The sequence below is a fragment of the Cnephaeus nilssonii genome, assembly GCF_951640355.1.
Source record: "Cnephaeus nilssonii genome assembly, chromosome: 16".
NCBI classification, from domain to species: Eukaryota; Metazoa; Chordata; class Mammalia; order Chiroptera; family Vespertilionidae; genus Cnephaeus; species Cnephaeus nilssonii.
Window position 1 is genome coordinate 25,645,318 of NC_137087.1, and position 19,908 is coordinate 25,665,225.

Below are 19,908 nucleotides of genomic sequence, written 5' to 3' on the forward strand. Positions count from 1 at the left end.
GGATTGCAGATAGAAAAATGAAAGGCGTAATGTTACACATAGAAAGTTGTTCATTATAGTCCAGCTGAAGGGAAAAAAGAGGGAAACAACTTGGATGTCTGTCCGGCTGGTGTAACTCAGTGGTAAGCATTGACCTATGAACCAGGAGGTCACAGTTTGATTCCCAGGCAGGGCACATGCCCAGATTGTGGGCTTGATCCCCAATAGGGGATATGCAGGAGGCAGCCGATCAATGATTCTCTCTCATCATTGATGTTCTGAGTGGTCTTAGACCACTTTAATTTCAAAGCTTGGAAGTTTTTGTATCACCAAGGTGATGTGAATGAATCCATATGAGGGCTGTTTTGTGTTAGAACTCTCAAGACATTCTTTAGAAGCTACATTTGCTCCATACCAATCCAGCTTTCTTGGAGACACACAAAAGTAAAAAGAGAGGGGTATTTTTCCTTTTATTTCAACGTGTGGTTAGTTAGCCTTTGTGGTCTCAGGGTTCTGAAGAGTGTCTCTCTTGTTAGTCTACTGTCTTTGAGCAGACTCTTTTTCATTCTGTTATTGTTTTCCCCAATCTCTATGAATTTTAGCTCAAGTTTGCCCCCAATTCAATAAGTTCTGTCAAGATAAGAGTTCTTAATGCTGTTGCTATTTTTTAATATGATGATTTAGAAGTGAAATTAACATTTTCTAAGTCTCAAAACTAGTGTTGTGTTAATCCATATATGTATTGGAATTATTCACATGGATTATAATTGGTTGTAAGATTTATTTATTTATTTATTTAATCCGAGGATATTTTTCCATTGATTTTTTTTTTTTTTAGAGAGTGGAAGAGAGAGGGAAAGACCAAGAGAAATATCGATGTGAGAGAAATACATTGATTGGTTGCCTCCTGTACTTGCCCAACCAGGGCCTGGGCCAGGGAAGGAACCTTGCAACCAAGGTACGTGCTCTTGTCTGGAATTGAACTCCGGGACCCTTTGATCCGCAGGCCAGTGCTCTATCCGCTGAACCAAAACCGGCTAGGGATGGTTGTAAGTTTTAAATGCATTTAATTATATAGAACTTATTTCACTTCGAAAAATAAAGTTTTTAACAATTGTAATATGTATTTATCATAAGTAAAAAGTTAGAATGATTTTCAAGTCAGATCAGATTATATAATAAGGTCTTAAAACATGAAACAAACATACGAAAGCATTTAGTATGCACTTTTCAAAGTTACAAAAAATAAGTATTTGTGTAATTTCATTGAAACAAATGGAGAAATCTTTTCAAATAAATAATAAATTTTAAAATCTTTTTTGTGTGTAACTTTATAGGTAGACATTTTTAATGATATCATAGGATGTTTATGATATAGAAGTATTAAGTGCTGTCTTTTTAAATGATAAGCCAGGTTGCTTTTTTTTTTTTTTTTTTGCAGAGCAGAATGTTAAGGGTTTCTAAATCCCTAAACTGTTAAATGTTTATTTAGAGACTCTTTATGTACCATAAATTGTTACTGCCTGAAATCTGTGAATTATTCTTTTAGTGAATTTAGGATATCACTAAATTTATTATCCTTCCACTATACCTCCCACAATGCTATATTTTATTTATACCTAACTGCTTATGGTTAGCACTTCCAGAAGTACTATATAGTTTTGCACACTATTCTTTTGTTCATGCGTTTTCCTCACCTATAAAGAGTTTTTATCTATCTCTGCCTTTTAAATTTCTACAAGTTTAGATTAACTCACACACCTTCATTTCAAGGATTCTATTAGTTGTAATCAGAGAAACCTCTTTAAGTATAATAGTTTTTATTTTAAAAAATTAACACTATGTGAATCCTTGAGTTATAATTGCCTGCCTTCTCTGCTTTTCTTCAGAATAGGAACTGATGATACTTTATTAATATGTTTAGTTCTGTTTCCGCAGTACTATAGCTTCTTTTTTTTGTATAAAGTAATATTTTATTAATTTTAAAAGATCTTTATTGTTGAAAGCATTACATAGTACTAGAGCTTCTTGAACATCGTTGACATATGGTATATGAAAACACAAAACCATTATCAGTAATTTTTTGCTCCATACCAGGCACTGTCTAAATCACTTTTGTATCATCTATTTCAAACTTTGCAACATCCTTATCATCTACATTTGCAGGTGAGGTAACTTAAGTTTTGGGAGGTAAGCCACTTGCCTATGGATCTACAGCTGGTGACTGGCAGGTATGGGATTAAAGGCTAGGCTAACCTGACCCAGTAAACTATTTGTAGAATTGTGTTATACCTATGGAGTATATAAAGTTTTTTGTTAGTCATTTTGTAAGTTTTGGGCTAGTCTTAGTTCAGACAGCTAGTACATCTCTATGGTCTCATGGTCTGAGGAGATGACACTTAGGAAATCTCATGACTGATCTAATGATGCTTAGGATATGTCTTTTGCTCATTTGCCAAGACTTTTTGGCACTTTGATGACATTTTAATGTTTTCTTAACATTGTTATCATTGGTAAGCAACCTTAGGTTACTTTGCTTAAAAATGAATAATTCTGCCCTAGCTGGTTTGACTGAGAGAATAGAGCATAGGCCATGGACTGAAGGGTCCTGGATTCTATTCCAGTCAAGGTCAGGTACCTTGATTGCAGGCTTGATCCCCAGTTGGGGCGTGTGGAGGAGGCAATCATTCCATGTGTCTCTCTCACATAGATGTTTTTTGCTCTTTCTCTCTTCTTCCCTTCCATTCTCTAAAAATCAATGGAAAAATATCCTCAGGTAATGGTTAACAAAAAAGAAGAAGAAGAATACTTAGGTTTTAGATCTTAAATTTTCTTTTTGGTAAACATTTACATAATTTTTAATATACTTCAGGGTAGATGCGTTAGGCTCGGATTAACAAATATAGTTTCTGTATTGAAAACAATTTTTTACAAGAAGTCATGAAGTTGAAGGTGGCAAGATTTCAGGCTTCATTATAGCTTACAGAATGGAATGTTTTTCTTTTTCATCCCCTGATAGAATTTGCAAACGGAGGAAAAATTACATGGCCATTTCTGGGTTTTCTTATTTGGGCATTTACTAGTATTTTCTTTTACTGCTTTATTTCACAGGGGGTGAGAATTGATATGGTATTGTTAATTTATGGAATGCATTTTATTTATTTTAATGTTTTTAGCCACTCCACCTAAAAATAGCTGCTGTGCTGAAATTGGAGGTCCCTGATTTAAATTAGGTAACTTGTTTACTTGCCTACTAATTACAAGGAAGCTAAACCTTGGCATTGCCATACTTTAAAGAGGCCTTTTAGGATCTTACTGAGGTTAATGTTTTACTGGAGATAGGCAAGCAACCTCGGCTAACACCCAGTAAGTCATTTTTCATTTACAGTTGTATAAATCATTAACATGTTCTTTATATAGTTTTACATCAGTGTTGCTGACAGCCTTGAAATTTAAATCTCTATGTGTATGCATAATGTTTCATGGTAGGACTTTTATTTAGCTTTATATTTGGCGTTTTAATAATTAAATATGTATCTCATTAAGTGATAAAAAGATGTAGGGCTCTACATATAGTTTACTACCTTTCTTGTAAAAAAATAACGTTTAAAACAGGTGAGAAAAATCAATACATAGGTTTGTATCTAGTTATAGACACATAAAGGAACTTGACAAGGATGCTAGGAAACCAGTAAGTGTGGTTGCCTTCACTGTGTATGTTTCAGATTGGGGTCTTTGTTTGGAGGATAGATACAGGAAAGGAGGGAAAAGGGGTGGAATTTTCTGTGTGTATATTGTTTTGTGTATTTTGAGAACCCTGTTAGCGGTTCTCAACCTGTGGGTTGCAACCCACAGGTTGAGAGCCGCTGCTGTAGAACCTAAAGACCATCGGAAAACACAGATATTGACATTATGATTCATTAACAGTAGCAAAATTACAGTTATGAAGTAGCAACGAAAATAATTTTATGGTTGGGGGTCACCACAACATGAGGAACTGTATTAAAGGGTCGCGGTATTAGAAAGGTTGAGAACCACTGCTCTAAGGTTATTCAAAATGAAAGAAATAGGGCCCTGGCTGGTTTTGCTCAGTGGATAGAGCGTCGGCCTGCGGACTGAAGGGTTCTGGGTTTGATTCCGGTCAAGGGCACGTACCTGGGTTGTGGGCTCTATCCCAGCAGGGGTCGTGCAGGAGGCAGCCAATCAATGATTCTCTCTCATCATTGATGTTTCTATCTCTCTATCCCTCTCTCTTCCTCTCTGAAATCAATAAAGATATATTTTTAAAAACCTTTAAAAAAAACAAAGTGAAAGAAATAGGAATAGACTTGTCTATCATAGGCTTGAGTGCCTTGCCTCCTCTGTATTTGACTTCTCTTTTATTTTCCCTTTTCCATGGCCTTATTTTTAATTGTGTGTCAGCTACTCAAAGAAACTTTATAAATGATATCTCACTTTTTAAAAAGGGCATTTGTTTCTGACTATAAAAGTAATAAATGTTCATTTTAGGATGTTTGAAAGATACAGAAAGTTGTAAGGAGTAAAATAAGTCATACTTAATATTTTGACAAAATAACTACCATTAGGTTTGAATCCATTTCCTTTCACTCTGGGGGTAAAACGTATTTTTGAAAACTTACACAGCTGTCACCAGCTGGTGTGGCTCAGTGGTTGAGCATAGACCCAGGAATAAGAGGTCATGGTTTGATTCCGGTCAGGACACATGCCTGGATTGCAGGCTCGATCCCCCAGTAGGGGGCGTGCAGGAGGCAGCAAATTGATGATATTTCTCTCTCATTGATATTTCTATCCCTCTCCCTCTCTCTCCCTCTCTCTCCCTCTCTCTCTCTCTAAAATAAATAAAAACATATTTTTTTAAAAAACAAAAAACATACCCTTACAACCTTAGATATCTCTCTAAAAGCCACTTTTTAATTATTAGCCATCAAGTCAATTATTAAAGTTAACTTCATTTGATATATCTTATGTCCACTGGATAAATGATTCATTATGCCCACTGCTGCAGCACTTATAAACCAAAACCTCTGCATGGCTGCACAGGGTCTGATTCTAGGATTGTTGGAAGAAGGGCTTGCAAACAAGAAACCAAGTTGTCTTTTCTCTGCATTGCCCATAAGGATATATCTATCAAGCTGACAGTAAAAGGTACACCAAAAAGCAGGCAATTTAAGCTATTGTGTTGCAAGAGATACCTTGTTAAATAGTTATCTATGTTATTATTTATTCTGTCAAGGGAAGCTAAAGAAAGCAAATCTTATTTCTTAATGAGTTTAGTTAGAGTTGGATGTCCACATCCCATTTCTTTTTCTTTTCTTTAATCCTCACCTGAAGATACTTTTTCCCATTGATTTTTAGAGGGAGGAGAGGAGGGGTAGAGAGGAATAGAGCGAGAAACATCAATGTGAGAGGTACACATCGATTGGTTGCCTCTCGCACATGCTCTGGGGCCAGGGATTGAACCTGTGACCCTTCAGTGCAGGCTAACACTAACCACTGATCATACTGGCCAGGGCTCACTCACATTTCTTTGTTGTTGTTTTTTTAACATTTAAGGAACCATATTCTTCCTTTCTTTTTTAAATACCGTATTTTCCGGCGTATAAGACGACTGGGCGTATAAGATTTTCCTGGGTTAAAAAGTCGTTTTATACGCCGGAAAATATGGTAGTCCAATATATCTAATCCATTATATCTAATCCCATCAATATAGTCCAATATACCGTATTTTCTGGCGTATAAAACAACTTTTTAACCCAGGAAAATCTTATATGCCCAGTCGTCTTATATGCTGGAAAATACGGTATATTTCTGTCATTGATTTCAGAGAGGAAGGGAGAGAGAGAGATAGAAACATCAATGATGAGAGAGAATCATTGATTGGCTGCCTCCTGCACACGCCTTACTGGGGGTTGGGGGTATCGAGCCCGCAACCCAAGCACGTGCCCTTGGCCAGAATCAAACCTGGGATCCTTTAGTCTGCTCTAGCCAATGATACAAACCAACTAGGGCTCTTTATTTTTTTGTTTGTTTGCTTGTTTGTTAATTCTCACCCAAGGATATTTTATTTTTCTATTGATTCTTAGGGAGAGTGGAACAGAGAGGGAAAGACAGAAACATGGATGTGAGAGAAACACATCAATTGGTTGCCTCCTGCATGAGCCCCGACCAGAGCCTGGGCCAGAAAGGAGCCTGTAACCAAGATATGTGCCTTTGACCGGAATCGAACTCGGGACCCTTTGATCCGCAGGCTGACGCTCTATCCACTGAGCCAAACCAGCCAGGGCAAGTTTCCACCAATTGTAACATCTTGTAAAGCTATTGTACAATATCATGGCCAGGAAATTGACATTGCTATAGTTGCCAACTTTATTCAGATTTCATCAGTTTTACATGTACTCTTTGTGTGTACATGTATTTATGTGTATATATTGTATTGTATGCTATTTCATCACTGTAGATTTCACATGACCACCAACACAATCAAGGTACAGAACAGTTTCATCACAAGTACTCTTCTTGCTGCCCTTTTATAGTCATGGTCACCTCTCATCCCAATCCTGGGCCACCACTAATTTTCCATCTCAATAATTTCATCATTTTAAGAAGATTATGTAAATCGACTCATACTGTATCTAACCTTGCAAGCTTGGCTCTCTACTCAGTATAATTCCCTATCTTTCCTTCAAGTTGTGAGCATCAATAGTTCCTGTTTATTGCTGAATAATATTATTTCTAATAATAGTATTTCCATGGCATGGATGTACCACAGTTTGTTTAATCATTCACTGTTGAAGGACATAGAGATTGTTTCCAGGGTTGTTTGTTTTTGGTTTTTTTTTTGCTATTATGAATAAAGCTTCTGGTGAACATTCATATACAGGTTTTTGTGTTGACATAAGTCATCTTTTTTTCTGGGATAAATGCCTGAGAGTGCAATTGCTAGTTTATGAGGTAAGCACATGCTTAGTTTTTTAAGAAACTGACATAATCTTTTCCAGAATGGATATACCATTTTACATTCTCATCAGTAATGTGTGAATGATCCAGTTTCTCCACATTCTTGCCAGCATTTGATGTCATCACTTTTTTTATATTAGCTACCCTTTTTTGTGAAATAATATCTCATTGTAATTTTAGTTTATATTTCTCTGATGGCTAATGATGTTGAACAACTTTTCGTGTGCTTATTTGCCATCTGTGTGTCCTCTTCAGTAAAATGTTTACCCATGTCATTTGCCCAATTTGCAGTTGGATTTTTTTTACTACCATACACTTTTATTCATTATTCTATATAGATCGTTGGCCTATGGACTGAAGGGTCCCGGGTTCAATTCCAATCAAGGGCACGTGCCTGGGTTGTGGGCTTGCCCTCAGTAGGGGGCATGCAGGAGGCAGCCAATCAATGATTCTCTCTCATTGTTGATGTTTCTATCTCTCTCTCCCTTCCCCTCTGAAATCAACAAAAATATATTTAAAAAATCCTTTCTAATAAAGAGGGAATATGCTAATTGACTGCCACACCCTCAAAGATGGCAGCACCCAGTTCCCTCAGCCCTGCCCGGGTGGCAGGCACGCAGCATGGCTGGGGCCGCCCTGCACACCTGCCTCTGGAGTCCTCCAGTCCCCTTAGCCCCCCAGCCGCCCAGGGCCGGCCCGAGGCACAGGAAAGCCTCAGATGGCAGCTGCCCAGCCGCCCAGGTCCGCCTGAGGCTCAGGTAACCAGGGCCGCCCAAGGCTTGCACTGCTGGCAGTGGCAGCAGTAGAGGTGTGATGGGGGCGTCGCTTTCCCCTGATTGCCACGTTGCCTCCCGTCGCTGAGGGCTCCTGGACTGTGAGAGGGGGCAGGCCGGGCTGAGAGGACCCCCCCTCAAGAAATTAAAGATTGAAGCAAGGTGACATTCTAGAACTCAAAATACCAGTTTAACAGCAGATTATCTGGTGTAATTCCACAATATTACTGTTGGTGTTTTTATTTCAATTCTATCAGTTTAGTTACATCTCTACTCTGTTGCTATTCCTATTCAAATTTATGCTATTTTCTGTATTGTGTTCTTTGATGCCTTTCAAAAATTTTATACATAACAGGCTTGCATACCTTTTGTTAATTTTTATTCTAGCTACTTTATAATGCTTTTTACAAAGTTTTATTTTCTGTTAACTAGATAGATTTATGTGAAACCAAGGAACCATGATAACACCTTGATGAAACATAATAATGAGTGCTGACAGCCTTTATGGTATTTATCCATTGTATTTTAAACATCATTCAGTTGAATTTTTAATTCTTTTTTCTTTGTTTGTGCATTGGATTTTATTAAAGTATCCCAGGAAATAGCTCTAGGAAGAATTGAGTTGTGGAAGCCAATGATAAGTGAACAAATCTATGGTTAGCATTGAAATCGGGGTAGGTAATTTTGAAAATAACATTGCTTTACTTTGTTTTATAGCATATTACACAGTATTTAGTTATTGGCTTTTACCTTCTTATATTTGATATCCATTTATCCAGAGATACATGAATAGTTGAAAGGAAGGGTATTAAAAACCTTGTAATATATGCACCCCTGTGTTATTAGCAACATTATTTACAACTAGAGGCCCAGTGCACAAAATTCGTGCATGGGTAGGGTTCCTAGGCCTGGCCGAAGGTCAGGGCCAATCAGGTTCCCCACCTCCCCACCTCCTCCTTCCCTCATTCCCTCAGCTCCCCGCTGCCGCTGGTTGCCTACCATGTTCCGTGCCGCCCACTGGTGGTCAGCGCATGTCATAGCGAGCAATGGAACTCTCATTATCCCGGTCAAACTCCCAAGGGGACACTTTGCATGTTAGCCTTTTATATATATAGATAGCCAAGTTATGGAAGCAGCCCAGGTGTCTTATCAGTACATGAGTAAAAAACTGTGGTACGTTTATGCAATGGAATGCTACATGGCTGTAAAAGAAAAGGAATTCTTACCCTTTGCAACATTATGGATGGATTTGGGGAGCATTATGCTAAGTGAAATAAACCAGTCAGAGAAAGACAAGTATCACATGATCTCACTTAAATGTAGAATCTAATGAACAAAATAGATCCAGAGACATTGAAGCATGCAACAGACTGATGTATTTCAGAGAGATGAGGGAGGTGGGATGTGAAGAGATGAACCAAGGAACTTATATGCATACTAGAGGCCCGGTACATGAAATTTGTCCACAGGTGGGGTCCTAGGCCTGGCTAGCGATCAGGGCTGATTGGGGCCGGGCCAATTGGGGTCGGGCCAATCGGGGCTTAAAGGTCCTGGCGGGGTTGGGAGAGGAGGCAAAGGTCACTGGGCTGGGAGCAGAAGGAATGGACGCCAGACGCTGACACCGCCCTCAGCACCCTGCCACTGCACAGTTCCCCGCCTCCTCCCCCTCCTCCTTCCCTCACTGCTGCACCGCTACTGGGCCTGCTGGCCGTGGTGAGGGACGGGGCCTGCCAGCTGGGGGAGGGATGGGAGAAGGGACCACGGGAGGTTTGCCAGCTGTGGGAAAGGGGCCACTGGCCCCAAGGAGGGAGCCAGCCCTTGGCCCCCCTGGGAAAGGGGTCACATCCGCCACTACCCACCCCCGGTTCCCCATCCCAACCCAGGGCCTGAAGGACCCAGCAGGGTCAGGAGAAGAGGCAATGGGCCGGGCACGGAAGGAACAGATGCCAGTGCCCCCGTTGGTGCCCCTCCACTGCGCGGTTCACACCTTCCCCCCTCCTCCTTCCCTCGCTGCTATGCTGCTACCATGGCGGGCAGGTGGTATGCCGATTGGGGTCTGCTGGCCGGGGGGAGGGACAGGGCGCAGGAGGTTGGCCGCCAGTCACATGGCCCTCCTGGGAAAGGGGCTGCGTCTGCCGCCACCCACCAGCGAGAGTTTGGCTTTGGGAACACACTGACCACCAGGGGGCAGCTCCTGCTTTGAGTGTCTGCCCCCTGGTGGTCAGTGCACATCATAATGACCAGTCATTCCACTCATTTCGGTCTTTTCGCTCATTTCGGTCCTTCCAGTCATTCGGTCGTTCCAGTCATTCAGTCGAAATGGTCGCTTAGGCTTTTATATAAATAGATATGCAAAACCCATGGACAGATAGTAGTGAGGTGAAGGCCTGGGGAGAGGGTGGGAATGGGGTGGAGGGGGGGCATCTGCAATACTTTAAACAGTACATATTTTAAAAACAAAAAGGATGTTAAGATGGTTTTATTTTATTTTTTTAATTTTTTAAAATATATTTATTTATTGATTTCAGAGAGGAAGGGTGAAGGAGAGAGAGATAGAAACATCAGTGATGAGAGAGAATCATTGATTGGCTGCCTCCTGCACACCCCTTACTGGGGATTGAGCCCTAAACCCGGCATGTGCCCTTGGCTGGAATGGAACTGGGGACTCTTCAGTCCATAGACTGACGCTCTATCTACTGAGCCAAATCGGTTAGGGCTAAGATGGTTTTAAATAAGAATTTTTTAAGCAGGTATAATGGTTCCATTTACATATCACAATGAAAATGCAAGCTTTTAAGAGCATTTGCATTTGGAATCAAGTCTCTTTTAACTGAATGTTAAATGGTATATTTAGCTTTACTATTGTATTGGAGTACGAAGACATTTCTTGGCATTGTATTGTTCCCACCCTTAGATCATCACTATTTTTGGATACGGTCTCCAAGCTGGTTGTCTTACAGATTTTATTAACAAGATTGAAGTACCTATAATAACAGTCTGATAGCAACATTCAGAGGCACTTTGTCAGACTGCTGTGTCTGACCTTATTTCTTGTGAGGTAGTGTCTCCATTTTTCTGGGTCAGTTCTTTTGTGAAGAACTGGAACTCTAGCTAGGGAACAAGATTTAAAAACAAAAGTCACAATTAAATTAAAAAACTCCTGAAATGTACTTTTTGTATATATAATTATAGATTATATTAAGCTGTGTTTATTATCATAACTCAAAGAACATAAAATTGATATAACTTGATTTATTAAAGTGAAAGCCAAATTAGGTGTGTTTTCCTAAATCTAAAAAGAGTAAAGCTTTCTTTTTTAAAACTAGTTTGAACACAAATTTATATTCAGAAGGTATAGCAAGACCATGTTGTGTTTCTCCTTTATTGATCAAAAGTTTTGGTGCCAATAAATCCGATTTAACACATTACGTGCCCAGCCTGTTTTGTCTTCCGGACGGAAAGTATAGTGTCAGTCACGGGTAACTGACTGGGCGCTTAACGTGTTAATGGTACTGAAAGAGTGGTACATGCGAAACAGTAATGGAATATGACTATTACCTCTTTTTTAGTCAGCTTTTAATGTATTCTATGACAATAGTCTTATATCAGTACAGTCTCTGAAGGTTATTTAAGGATGCCATGAATCATTTAACTTCATTTGTATTTTGTCAGTAAACAAGATACTCTCTGGTTTTAATACATTTGATTCATTTAGTTGTCTTGAGAAACAACTTTGTGATTTTATTTTGGTGCTTGGCTTCAGAAAACTGTCTTATCCTTATAAATTAACTTTGCTGAACAAGTTATGTTACTTAAATATCCAAAATTTAACTAAGAAATGTACTTTACTTGCAAAGATTGAAAATAATCTCTTAAGGCAAAGTATAAGTGATCAAATGAAGAGACTGTCAAAAGGCATTTCTTTATTTTTATAGCAGGATAATAGTGTAGTTAATGCTTGTCGGTTTCTGCCTCATAATTGTCAGTGAATGGCAACTCAATGGGCAAGTTTTCCGGGGCAGTCAGGGAACTCACCACAGGATGGTAGCATTTTTACTCCATGAAATTCATCCTTTGGGATAAATTTCTAGCGGCAGTATTTTGCCTTTCTCTTATGCAAGAAAGTATAGATAGATACTGTCTTATTTTTTAAAGCTGTATTAATGTGGTTCGTTACTTTAAAAATTTTATATGCCCGTTATGGCTAACAGTTTTTCATCTATAGATAGAAAATGCAGAGAATCCTAAATCTTGTCCTAGCTGGTTTGGCTCAGTGGATAGAGCTGCGGACTGAAGGGTCCCAGGTTTGATTCTGGCCAAGGGCACATGCCTGGGTTGTGGGCTCGATCCCCAATAGGGGGCGTGCAGGAGGCAGCTGATCAATGATTCTCATCATTGATGTTTCTATCTCTCTCCCTTGCCCTTCCTCTCTGAAATCAATAAAGAAATATATTTTTTAAAAGAATCCTAAATCTTTTTTTATACATTTTTTTAAAGTTTTATTTTAAAAAAAATGTATTTTATTGATTTTTTTACAGAGAGGAAGGGAGAAGAATAGAGGGTTAGAAACATGGATGAGAGAGAAACATCGATCAGCTGCCTCCTGCACATCCCTCACTGGGGATGTGCCCGCAACCAAGGTACATGCCCTTGACTGGAATCGAACCCGGGACCCTTCAGTCCACAGGCCAATGCTCTATCCACCGAGCCAAACCAATTAGGGCAAATCCCAAATCTTGTGAAATGTAATTAAAATTAAAAGACATTTTGTCTTTTAAAAATTTTTTAATGTATCCAAAAATCTGTGCCTGAAATTTATTAAATTAAAACAATCCTCTTTTTAGCAAAGTTAAAGTTTATCTTAAACTGGATTAGACATTATCAGATTATGTTATATGCTAGGCACGTGTTATGTACTTGGAATAGAAAGATGCATATATATATATATATCAATTCCTTCTAAAAGAGAAAACATTTAGTTTTAGATAAAAATTATTCCTATATTTATATATGTATGTTTATTTCAATTTTATAAACAAAAATTATATCTAATACAAAACAACTGACACATTGACTCTTCATCAATAAAACTTTAGAGGTAAAACCAACACTTCACACATACTGACAAATATATTATTTCAATATCTATTTGCAATAAATTTAGGACAGTATCTTTTTTCCTGTAAGTATTTTGTGTGTGTATACACACACACACACACACACACACACACACACACACACACACATATGTATATATATTATTGATTTCAGAGAGGAAGGAGGAGGGATATAGATAGAAACATCAATGTTGAGAATCATTGTTTGGCCACTTCTCGCTTGCCCCCCACCGGGAATCGAGCCCACAACTTGGGCATGTATACTGACTGGGAATCGAACCATGATCTCCTGGTTCAACCACTGACCCACACCTGCTGGGCTGGTCTTATTTTTATTATGAAAATTTTCAAATAGACACAAAAGTAAGAGCTAACAACATAATGCTAACTCTCCAATCCACTCAAATCTATTTCCTTATTGGTATTTCCTTAGATATCTAAGATAGCATTTTTATTACTTTTTTTAAATATCAGAAGACCTTACAACAACTTTGTTTAAAGAACGTTGACAGCAAAATGAAAATGTGAAACTTGGAGTCTTTCCCTCAATCTTCCCTTAACCTACTTTGTGATTTACCTTTTGTATCCTGTTTTCTTCCTTATTTTAACTTGGAGGTATATCTCTAACACAAAAATCATTCTCCTAAAGCACTAAAAGGCTTTAGGTACTTGGAAAATTATATATATACATACATACACACACACACACACACACACACACACACACACACACACACACATATATATATAATAGCAATGAAGTAATTTTCTATTTGTTAGAAATTGAGTTATAACAGATTAAACTATAGTTGTATAGGCTTATTTTAATTTATGAAGCATAGTAGTGGAATGAAGGTGAAACATTTTTGTAGAGTTGTGTCTTGGCTCTAGATATTATTGTATTCTTATAAAATTTGTCCTTTTCCAAGTTGCAGGCTCTTTGGTATTTTTATAGAATGTGCTCAGTCTCCAGTTCTCTAGTCTTTTCTTCCTAACTTCCACCAGTCTAATCTGGGCTTTCAATATTTCATCTCAGGTTTTATAGAAATGACTTCATAATAGTACTAGTTTCTAACGAATAAATTGCTCTCATGCTTAATTGTTTTTAAACATAACTTTCACTGTGTCATTACACTTTTCAGAAACCTTCAGATTTCTACCTAGTACCCTACCCTGTAATTTATAGATCTCTTTTCCTAATTTTCACCTATTCATGTTGCTCATTTTTCTCTTATGGATCTTTCACTAAAAATATGTTGCTTTAGTTGCATCAGAATATATTATGCTCATACTTGTATCTTTGCTTTCCTATATATTGCTATTGCCTTTTTTAAATTCAACAAAAATTTTAATATGTATTTTATTGTTTTGAGAGAGAGGGAAAGGGAGGGAGAGAGAGAGAGAGAAAGGAACATCTATCAGTTCCCTCCCTTACACACCCTGACTGATGACCAAACCCACAATCTGGGTATGTTCCCTGACCTGGAATTGAAACCTTGACCTTTAGGTTTATGAGACAACACTCCAACCAACTGAGCCACACCCACCCACCAGGGCTGCTGCTGTCTTTTAAAATATTTTTTCTTAATTCAGTAAATAATTGTGCTGTGAGAAATTTAGCAGTTATGTACTATCTGTACAGTATATACATGAGAAATTGTAAAAGTATATTGATCTACATAGAATATGTACTTTAAGACATATTGGAGTGATATGAGAACATCTGTGATATATGGCTCCTAAAAATTAGGAAATACTATAGTTCTCTGAGATTTAAATTAATAAAGGTTATTATAAGAATTATGCTTAGAATAAATGAAATATTTTTGGAATAAATGAAATATTTTTGTATGAATAAACTGATTAGTTATAGTATAAATTAACTGATGCAATTAAAATGTAATTGGAGGTAAGTGGCCTTGTTCTCCACCTTTTTCTTTCTGTTGATACTGCCCTGCTCTTGACAACCTCTGGCCCACTCTCGCCTTGAAACTGAGTACCATGCCTTCAATTAAGTTGTAGCGTTCTGATGGAGAGATATTTGAATTTGATATTGAAATTGCCAAACAATCTGTGACTATCAACACCATGTTAGAAGATTTGGGAATGGATGATGAAGGTGATGATGAACCAGTTCCTCTACCAAATGTTAATGCAGCAATATTTAAAAAGGTCATTCAGTGGTGCACCCACCACAAGGATGATCCTCCTCCTCCTGAGGACGATGAGAACAAAGAAAAGCAAACAGATAATATCCCGGTTTGGGACCAAGAATTCCTCAAAGTTGACCAAGGAACACTTTTTGAACTTATTCTGGCTGCCAACTATTTACTAGATGTACCGGTTAATAATGCGGATTTTGTAATCAAAGGAAACACAATAATTTCAAGAGAAACATCAAAGTGCTTTATTCAAAGTAATGTCCAGGGTAATGGGGGAATAAGAACACATATGTAATACCCTAATCAATAAAGAAATTTAAAAAAAAAAAACTAAAAAAAACAAAGTAATGTCCATCACTAGCTACACATTTCCCCATCTTTCAGGTAATTTGTGGATACCATCCCAATAGAATTTTACTTGTTCTGAGGCAAACCATTCAGAGACCCAATTTTCCACTTTTCCGTACGTTTTGAAGTGCTGCTCAGAAAGTACATGTGCCATCAATCAGAACAAGTGGTAATCTGAAGGAGCAAGGTCTGGTGAATACAGCGGGTGGGTTAATACTTCCCAGGCAAGATCTTTTAACGTGTCTTTAACTGGTTTTGAAGTGTGTGATGGTGCATCATCATTAAGCAAAATTACTTTCTCCTGTCTTCTGGAACATTCTGGTCATTTCAAGATTAAAGCATGGTTCAAATTGATTATTTGTTGTCGGTAGCGATCAGTATTAATGGATTCACCTGGTTTTAGAAGCTCATAATACACCACACCTTCCTGATCCCACCAAACGCAGAGCATTGTCTTCTTTCCAAAGCGATTTGGCCTTGCAGTCAATGTTGATGGTTGACCTGTATCAACCCGTGATTTTGTGCATTTGGGATTCTCAAAATAAATCCACTTTTCATTGCCAGTCACAATTCAATGCAAAAAAGACTTTCTTTTGTGCTGTTGAAGCAACATTTTACTGATGACTTTTTGGTTTTCCATTTGTCTTTTGTTCAGTTGATGTGGCATCCATTTTCCTTCCTTTAAAATCTTTCCCATTGCTTGTAAGCTATCAGAAATTGTTTGCTGAGCAACGTTTAATCTTTCTGCAAGTTGTTTTTCAGTTTAACATGCATCTTCATCGAATAATGTTGGTAATTGTTGGTCTTCAAACTTTTTCGGTTGACCTGGACGTTCTTTGTCTTTCACATCGAAATCATCACTTTTAAAGCATTTAAATAGCATTCACAATTATCTTGAGGTGGAGCATGTTCACCATAAGCTTCCCGAAGTATTCAGCAGCACTTTCCTTCAAAATAAAGTAATGAATTATAATTCCCGCAAATGCTCTTTTTTTGTTACGATATTCGACATTTTTAAGTGTAAAAATATCTATGATGTTAACACCTTCAGCAAATTTGACATATGAAGTTTTGAAGCTTGTCAATACAACAAAATAGCATACATGTCAAATCGCACATATATCAACATATGTGTAACTCCATCTATTGAAAAAAATGCACATTATCAACCAGTGCACCTAGTAGTCATCAAAGGTTTGCTTGATGTTACATGCAAGACTGTTTTCAAGACTGAAACCCCTGAAGAGATTCGTAAGACCTTCAATATCAAAAACGACTACCGAAGTAGAGGAAGCTCAGGTATTCAAAGAGAACCAGTGGTGTGAAGAGAAGTGAAAAGTTGTGCCTGATACTGTAACACTGTAAGGATTGTTCCAAATACTAGTCGCACTGCTCTGTTTATAATCTATATACATAAAAGGTTAATATGCTAAGTGTTCAACCAGTCCCTATGATGTGCACTGACCACCAGGGGGCAGGCGCTCAACGCAGGAGCTACTGTGATGCGCACTGGCTACTTACAGAGAAACAGCACTGCAGACTTTGCGCCCACAAAGCAACACTCGGCTTCCCCCAAGTGGGACACAGGCCTTGCCACCACCCTGGAGCAACACCCCACTAAATCACAGCCAATGCTGCCAAGACCCCATGGCACATTCAAGAAGACTGGGTACTTTGAGAGGCTTTCTCTTTGTTTCTTACAGATGATTTTGCTGACAGTCTTGAAATGCGAACACATGGATAAAGGCATTAATGTACAGCTTGTAATTCATAGGAATTGACATTATTTGGTTACCTGCAGATCATTTTATTTTTATATTTTTAATGAAAAGAAGATTGTAAATTATCAATATTTGATACAAAAATTATGGATGGCAATAACGGCAGATACTTATTTATAGGGCCTTTGAAACAGAGTTGAATTCTGTTATGACATAACCGTTTTAAAATGAAAACTTGCCCATATGTAATAGGAAATCCATACAGATATAATAATTCAAATATATTCTTTATTTCTAAACATTGTCCATATTGCATAGCTTCTAGAATGGTTCTTGACATTATATAGACTGTCTATAATAATGTTTATTAAATATGTAAATTATTTATTAAATACTAGAGGCCCAGTGCATGAAATTTGTGCACAGGTATAGTCCCTAACCTGGCCGGTGATCAAAGCCCGAGCATCTGGCATGGAAGGGCAGGTCCCAGTTGACCTTTGGGCCCTGTGCAGTGCCTGGGAACCGGGCAGCGGCTCCACCCCCTGCTGCTGCCACTGGTCGATCAGGTCCCATTTGCACCTGCCTGGGCCTGGTGCCGCCTGCTCACCTGCTTCACCATCCCACCGCGGTCCCACTCGCATTGGGGCCCATCAGGGCTGGCAGTGCCTTCACTGCTGCCAGCGCCATGTTGCTAACGCTGCCATCTTCCGTGCCGCCCCCTGGTGGTCAGTGCATGTCATAGTGAGTGGTTGGACTCCCAGTTGAACTCCTGGTCAAGAGACAATTTGCATATTAGGCTTTTATTATATAGGATGTAAACGTTGATAATGTCTATGTAAATTATTGATAACCTAGAGTCCCGGTGCACGAATTCGTGCACAGATGGGATCCGGCTGGGGGCACGCAGGGGGCGGGGCAAGCCAGTGGGAGGGGCCATGGACGGTTGGCCGGCCAGCCCCACCCCCTGGTCGAACTCCCAGTCAAAGGCACAATTTGCATATTACCCTTTTATTATGTGTAGGGTATTTGAAAATAACATGTTTCTGGTTAAAATATGTTTCCTCCAAAAGATATTTTAAAGCCCTGACCCTTGGTACCTGTAATGTGACCTAATAAGAAAAAAGTTTTTGTTGATGTAATCATGTTAGGATGGTCCCTAATCCAATAAGACTAGTCTACACTAATAAAAGAGTAACATGCAAATTGACCGCATCTTCGTGATGCCCACCAGCCAGTCAGGAGTGGGTATGCAAATTAACCCAACAAAGATGGCGGGTTAGTTTGCATGCGCAGGTGCTGAGCAGCTGGGGGCGGTGCAGGACGCTTGCATCGTCGCCATGGCGACGACACAGGCGTTCTGCACTGCCCCAGCCGCTCCAGGCCTCTGGGCAGTGTGGAAAGGCGGAAAGGCGGCCCCGGCCTGAGCGAAGGTGGTGCCGGCAGCCAGGGGAAGAAAGGCCCATTCTTGCATGAATCTTCGTGCTTCGGGCCTCTAGTGTTCTTATAAAAAGAAAGAAAGTGGACATAGATACACAGAGATGACAGAGGCAGAGATTGGAGTAATGCAGCTGTAAGTCAAGGAATGCAAAGATTGCTAGCAAACCATCAGAAGCTAGAAAGAGGCAATGAAGAACTCCTTTATAGGTTTCAGAGGTAGTGTAACCTTGTAGATACCTTGATTTACACTTTTTGCATTTAGAACCATGAGACAATTTCGATTATTTTAAGAGACCCTTAGTATTTTCTTATAGCAGCCCCAGGAAATGTATTAAAAAAATTTAAATATTTTGTGTTTTTATAATTTATATTTTACATTCTAACTTAATGCCTCATTTTTAACTTGTCCTTGTCCCTTGTTTTCTCACCTTTTTCTATTTTTTAAATTTTCTTTGCCTTTTTTATCTACAATTTCAAGCTCTTCTCTAGCTGAGGCTGTAGCTGGAGTCCTATTATCCAGGTTTTACCTATCAGGACTATAAACTAAATCCTTTATTCTTCACACTGTTAACTCTGTAATACATGGGCATTATCAAACACTGATTTATTCACAAAAAATATTGCAGAGCCTGCCTTCATGGCCCCTAATGGTCCTTGAAAGAAAGTCTCCTATCATTTTAGAGCAGTATAATGGACTTTAAAAAGTCATCTTGTTTAACCTTTTTATTTTGTACATAGGAGTAAACTATTATCTCTTCCTTTTAGAATGTTCTCAATCTCTGAAATGGTATGGTTGAGACTTCATGTTAATCTAATCTTTCCACTTGGCTTTTAAAAATCAAATTGTAAATGGAAAAACAGGTGTCTATGAAAATTATGCACTTAACATTAAAAGCTGGAATTTTTCATGGTATGTGAAAGTGTATTTTGTTCACAGATAGTATATAGTTTTTTCAAAATTAACTTTTTTAAAGGATAACTTTGTGCCATATTTATACCTGAAATATTAGCTCTAACCAACCAGACTCTTATTATTCCTATTAAATTTGGGAAATACTTAAACACAGTGATAGTTAAATTTTTATATCAGATTTTGTAGGTGAAAAGGTTAGATAAACATTTAGGCATGAGTTATATAGTGCTGTTGGCCTTGATTTCAATTTTAATGACTCAATTATATATTAAATAGCGTGTCTTTAAGCAGAAGCACATAAAAGAAGATTATATATATTGATAGGTTGATGAAAATATTGTGACCCAATGATCACAGGAATCTATTCCTGTATTTCCACTCGGAGGGGAGGACTCAGTATTTGGTTATTCAGCATTTATGGTGACTTTATAGAACATACTGGTAACTATTGCAAAAAACAGCAATCAATTCTATCAATTG

General features: G+C 38.4%; 1 protein-coding gene and 1 pseudogene across 7 annotated transcripts in view; both read left to right on the top strand.

Annotated features, from left to right (window-relative positions):
* JMJD1C (jumonji domain containing 1C) overlaps positions 1-19,908 on the top strand; it is a 244,456-nt gene that overhangs the window by 100,661 nt on the left and 123,887 nt on the right. For 4 of the 6 annotated variants that reach the window (XM_079793546.1, XM_079793547.1, XM_079793542.1 and 1 more), the window contains exon 3: positions 818-937. The exons of the other annotated variants lie outside the window; for them this stretch is intronic. Coding sequence is in view for 2 of the 4 variants with exons in the window: in XM_079793542.1 (XP_079649668.1) it covers positions 818-937 (120 nt within the window). In the remaining 2 variants the exon portion in view is untranslated. The remainder of the gene's footprint in view (positions 1-817; positions 938-19,908) is intronic. 6 annotated transcript variants of the gene reach the window in all.
* Positions 14,849-17,934, top strand: LOC307112891 (S-phase kinase-associated protein 1-like; annotated as a pseudogene). The gene is made up of 2 exons: positions 14,849-15,184; positions 16,545-17,934. The product of its transcript is annotated as an S-phase kinase-associated protein 1-like (transcript).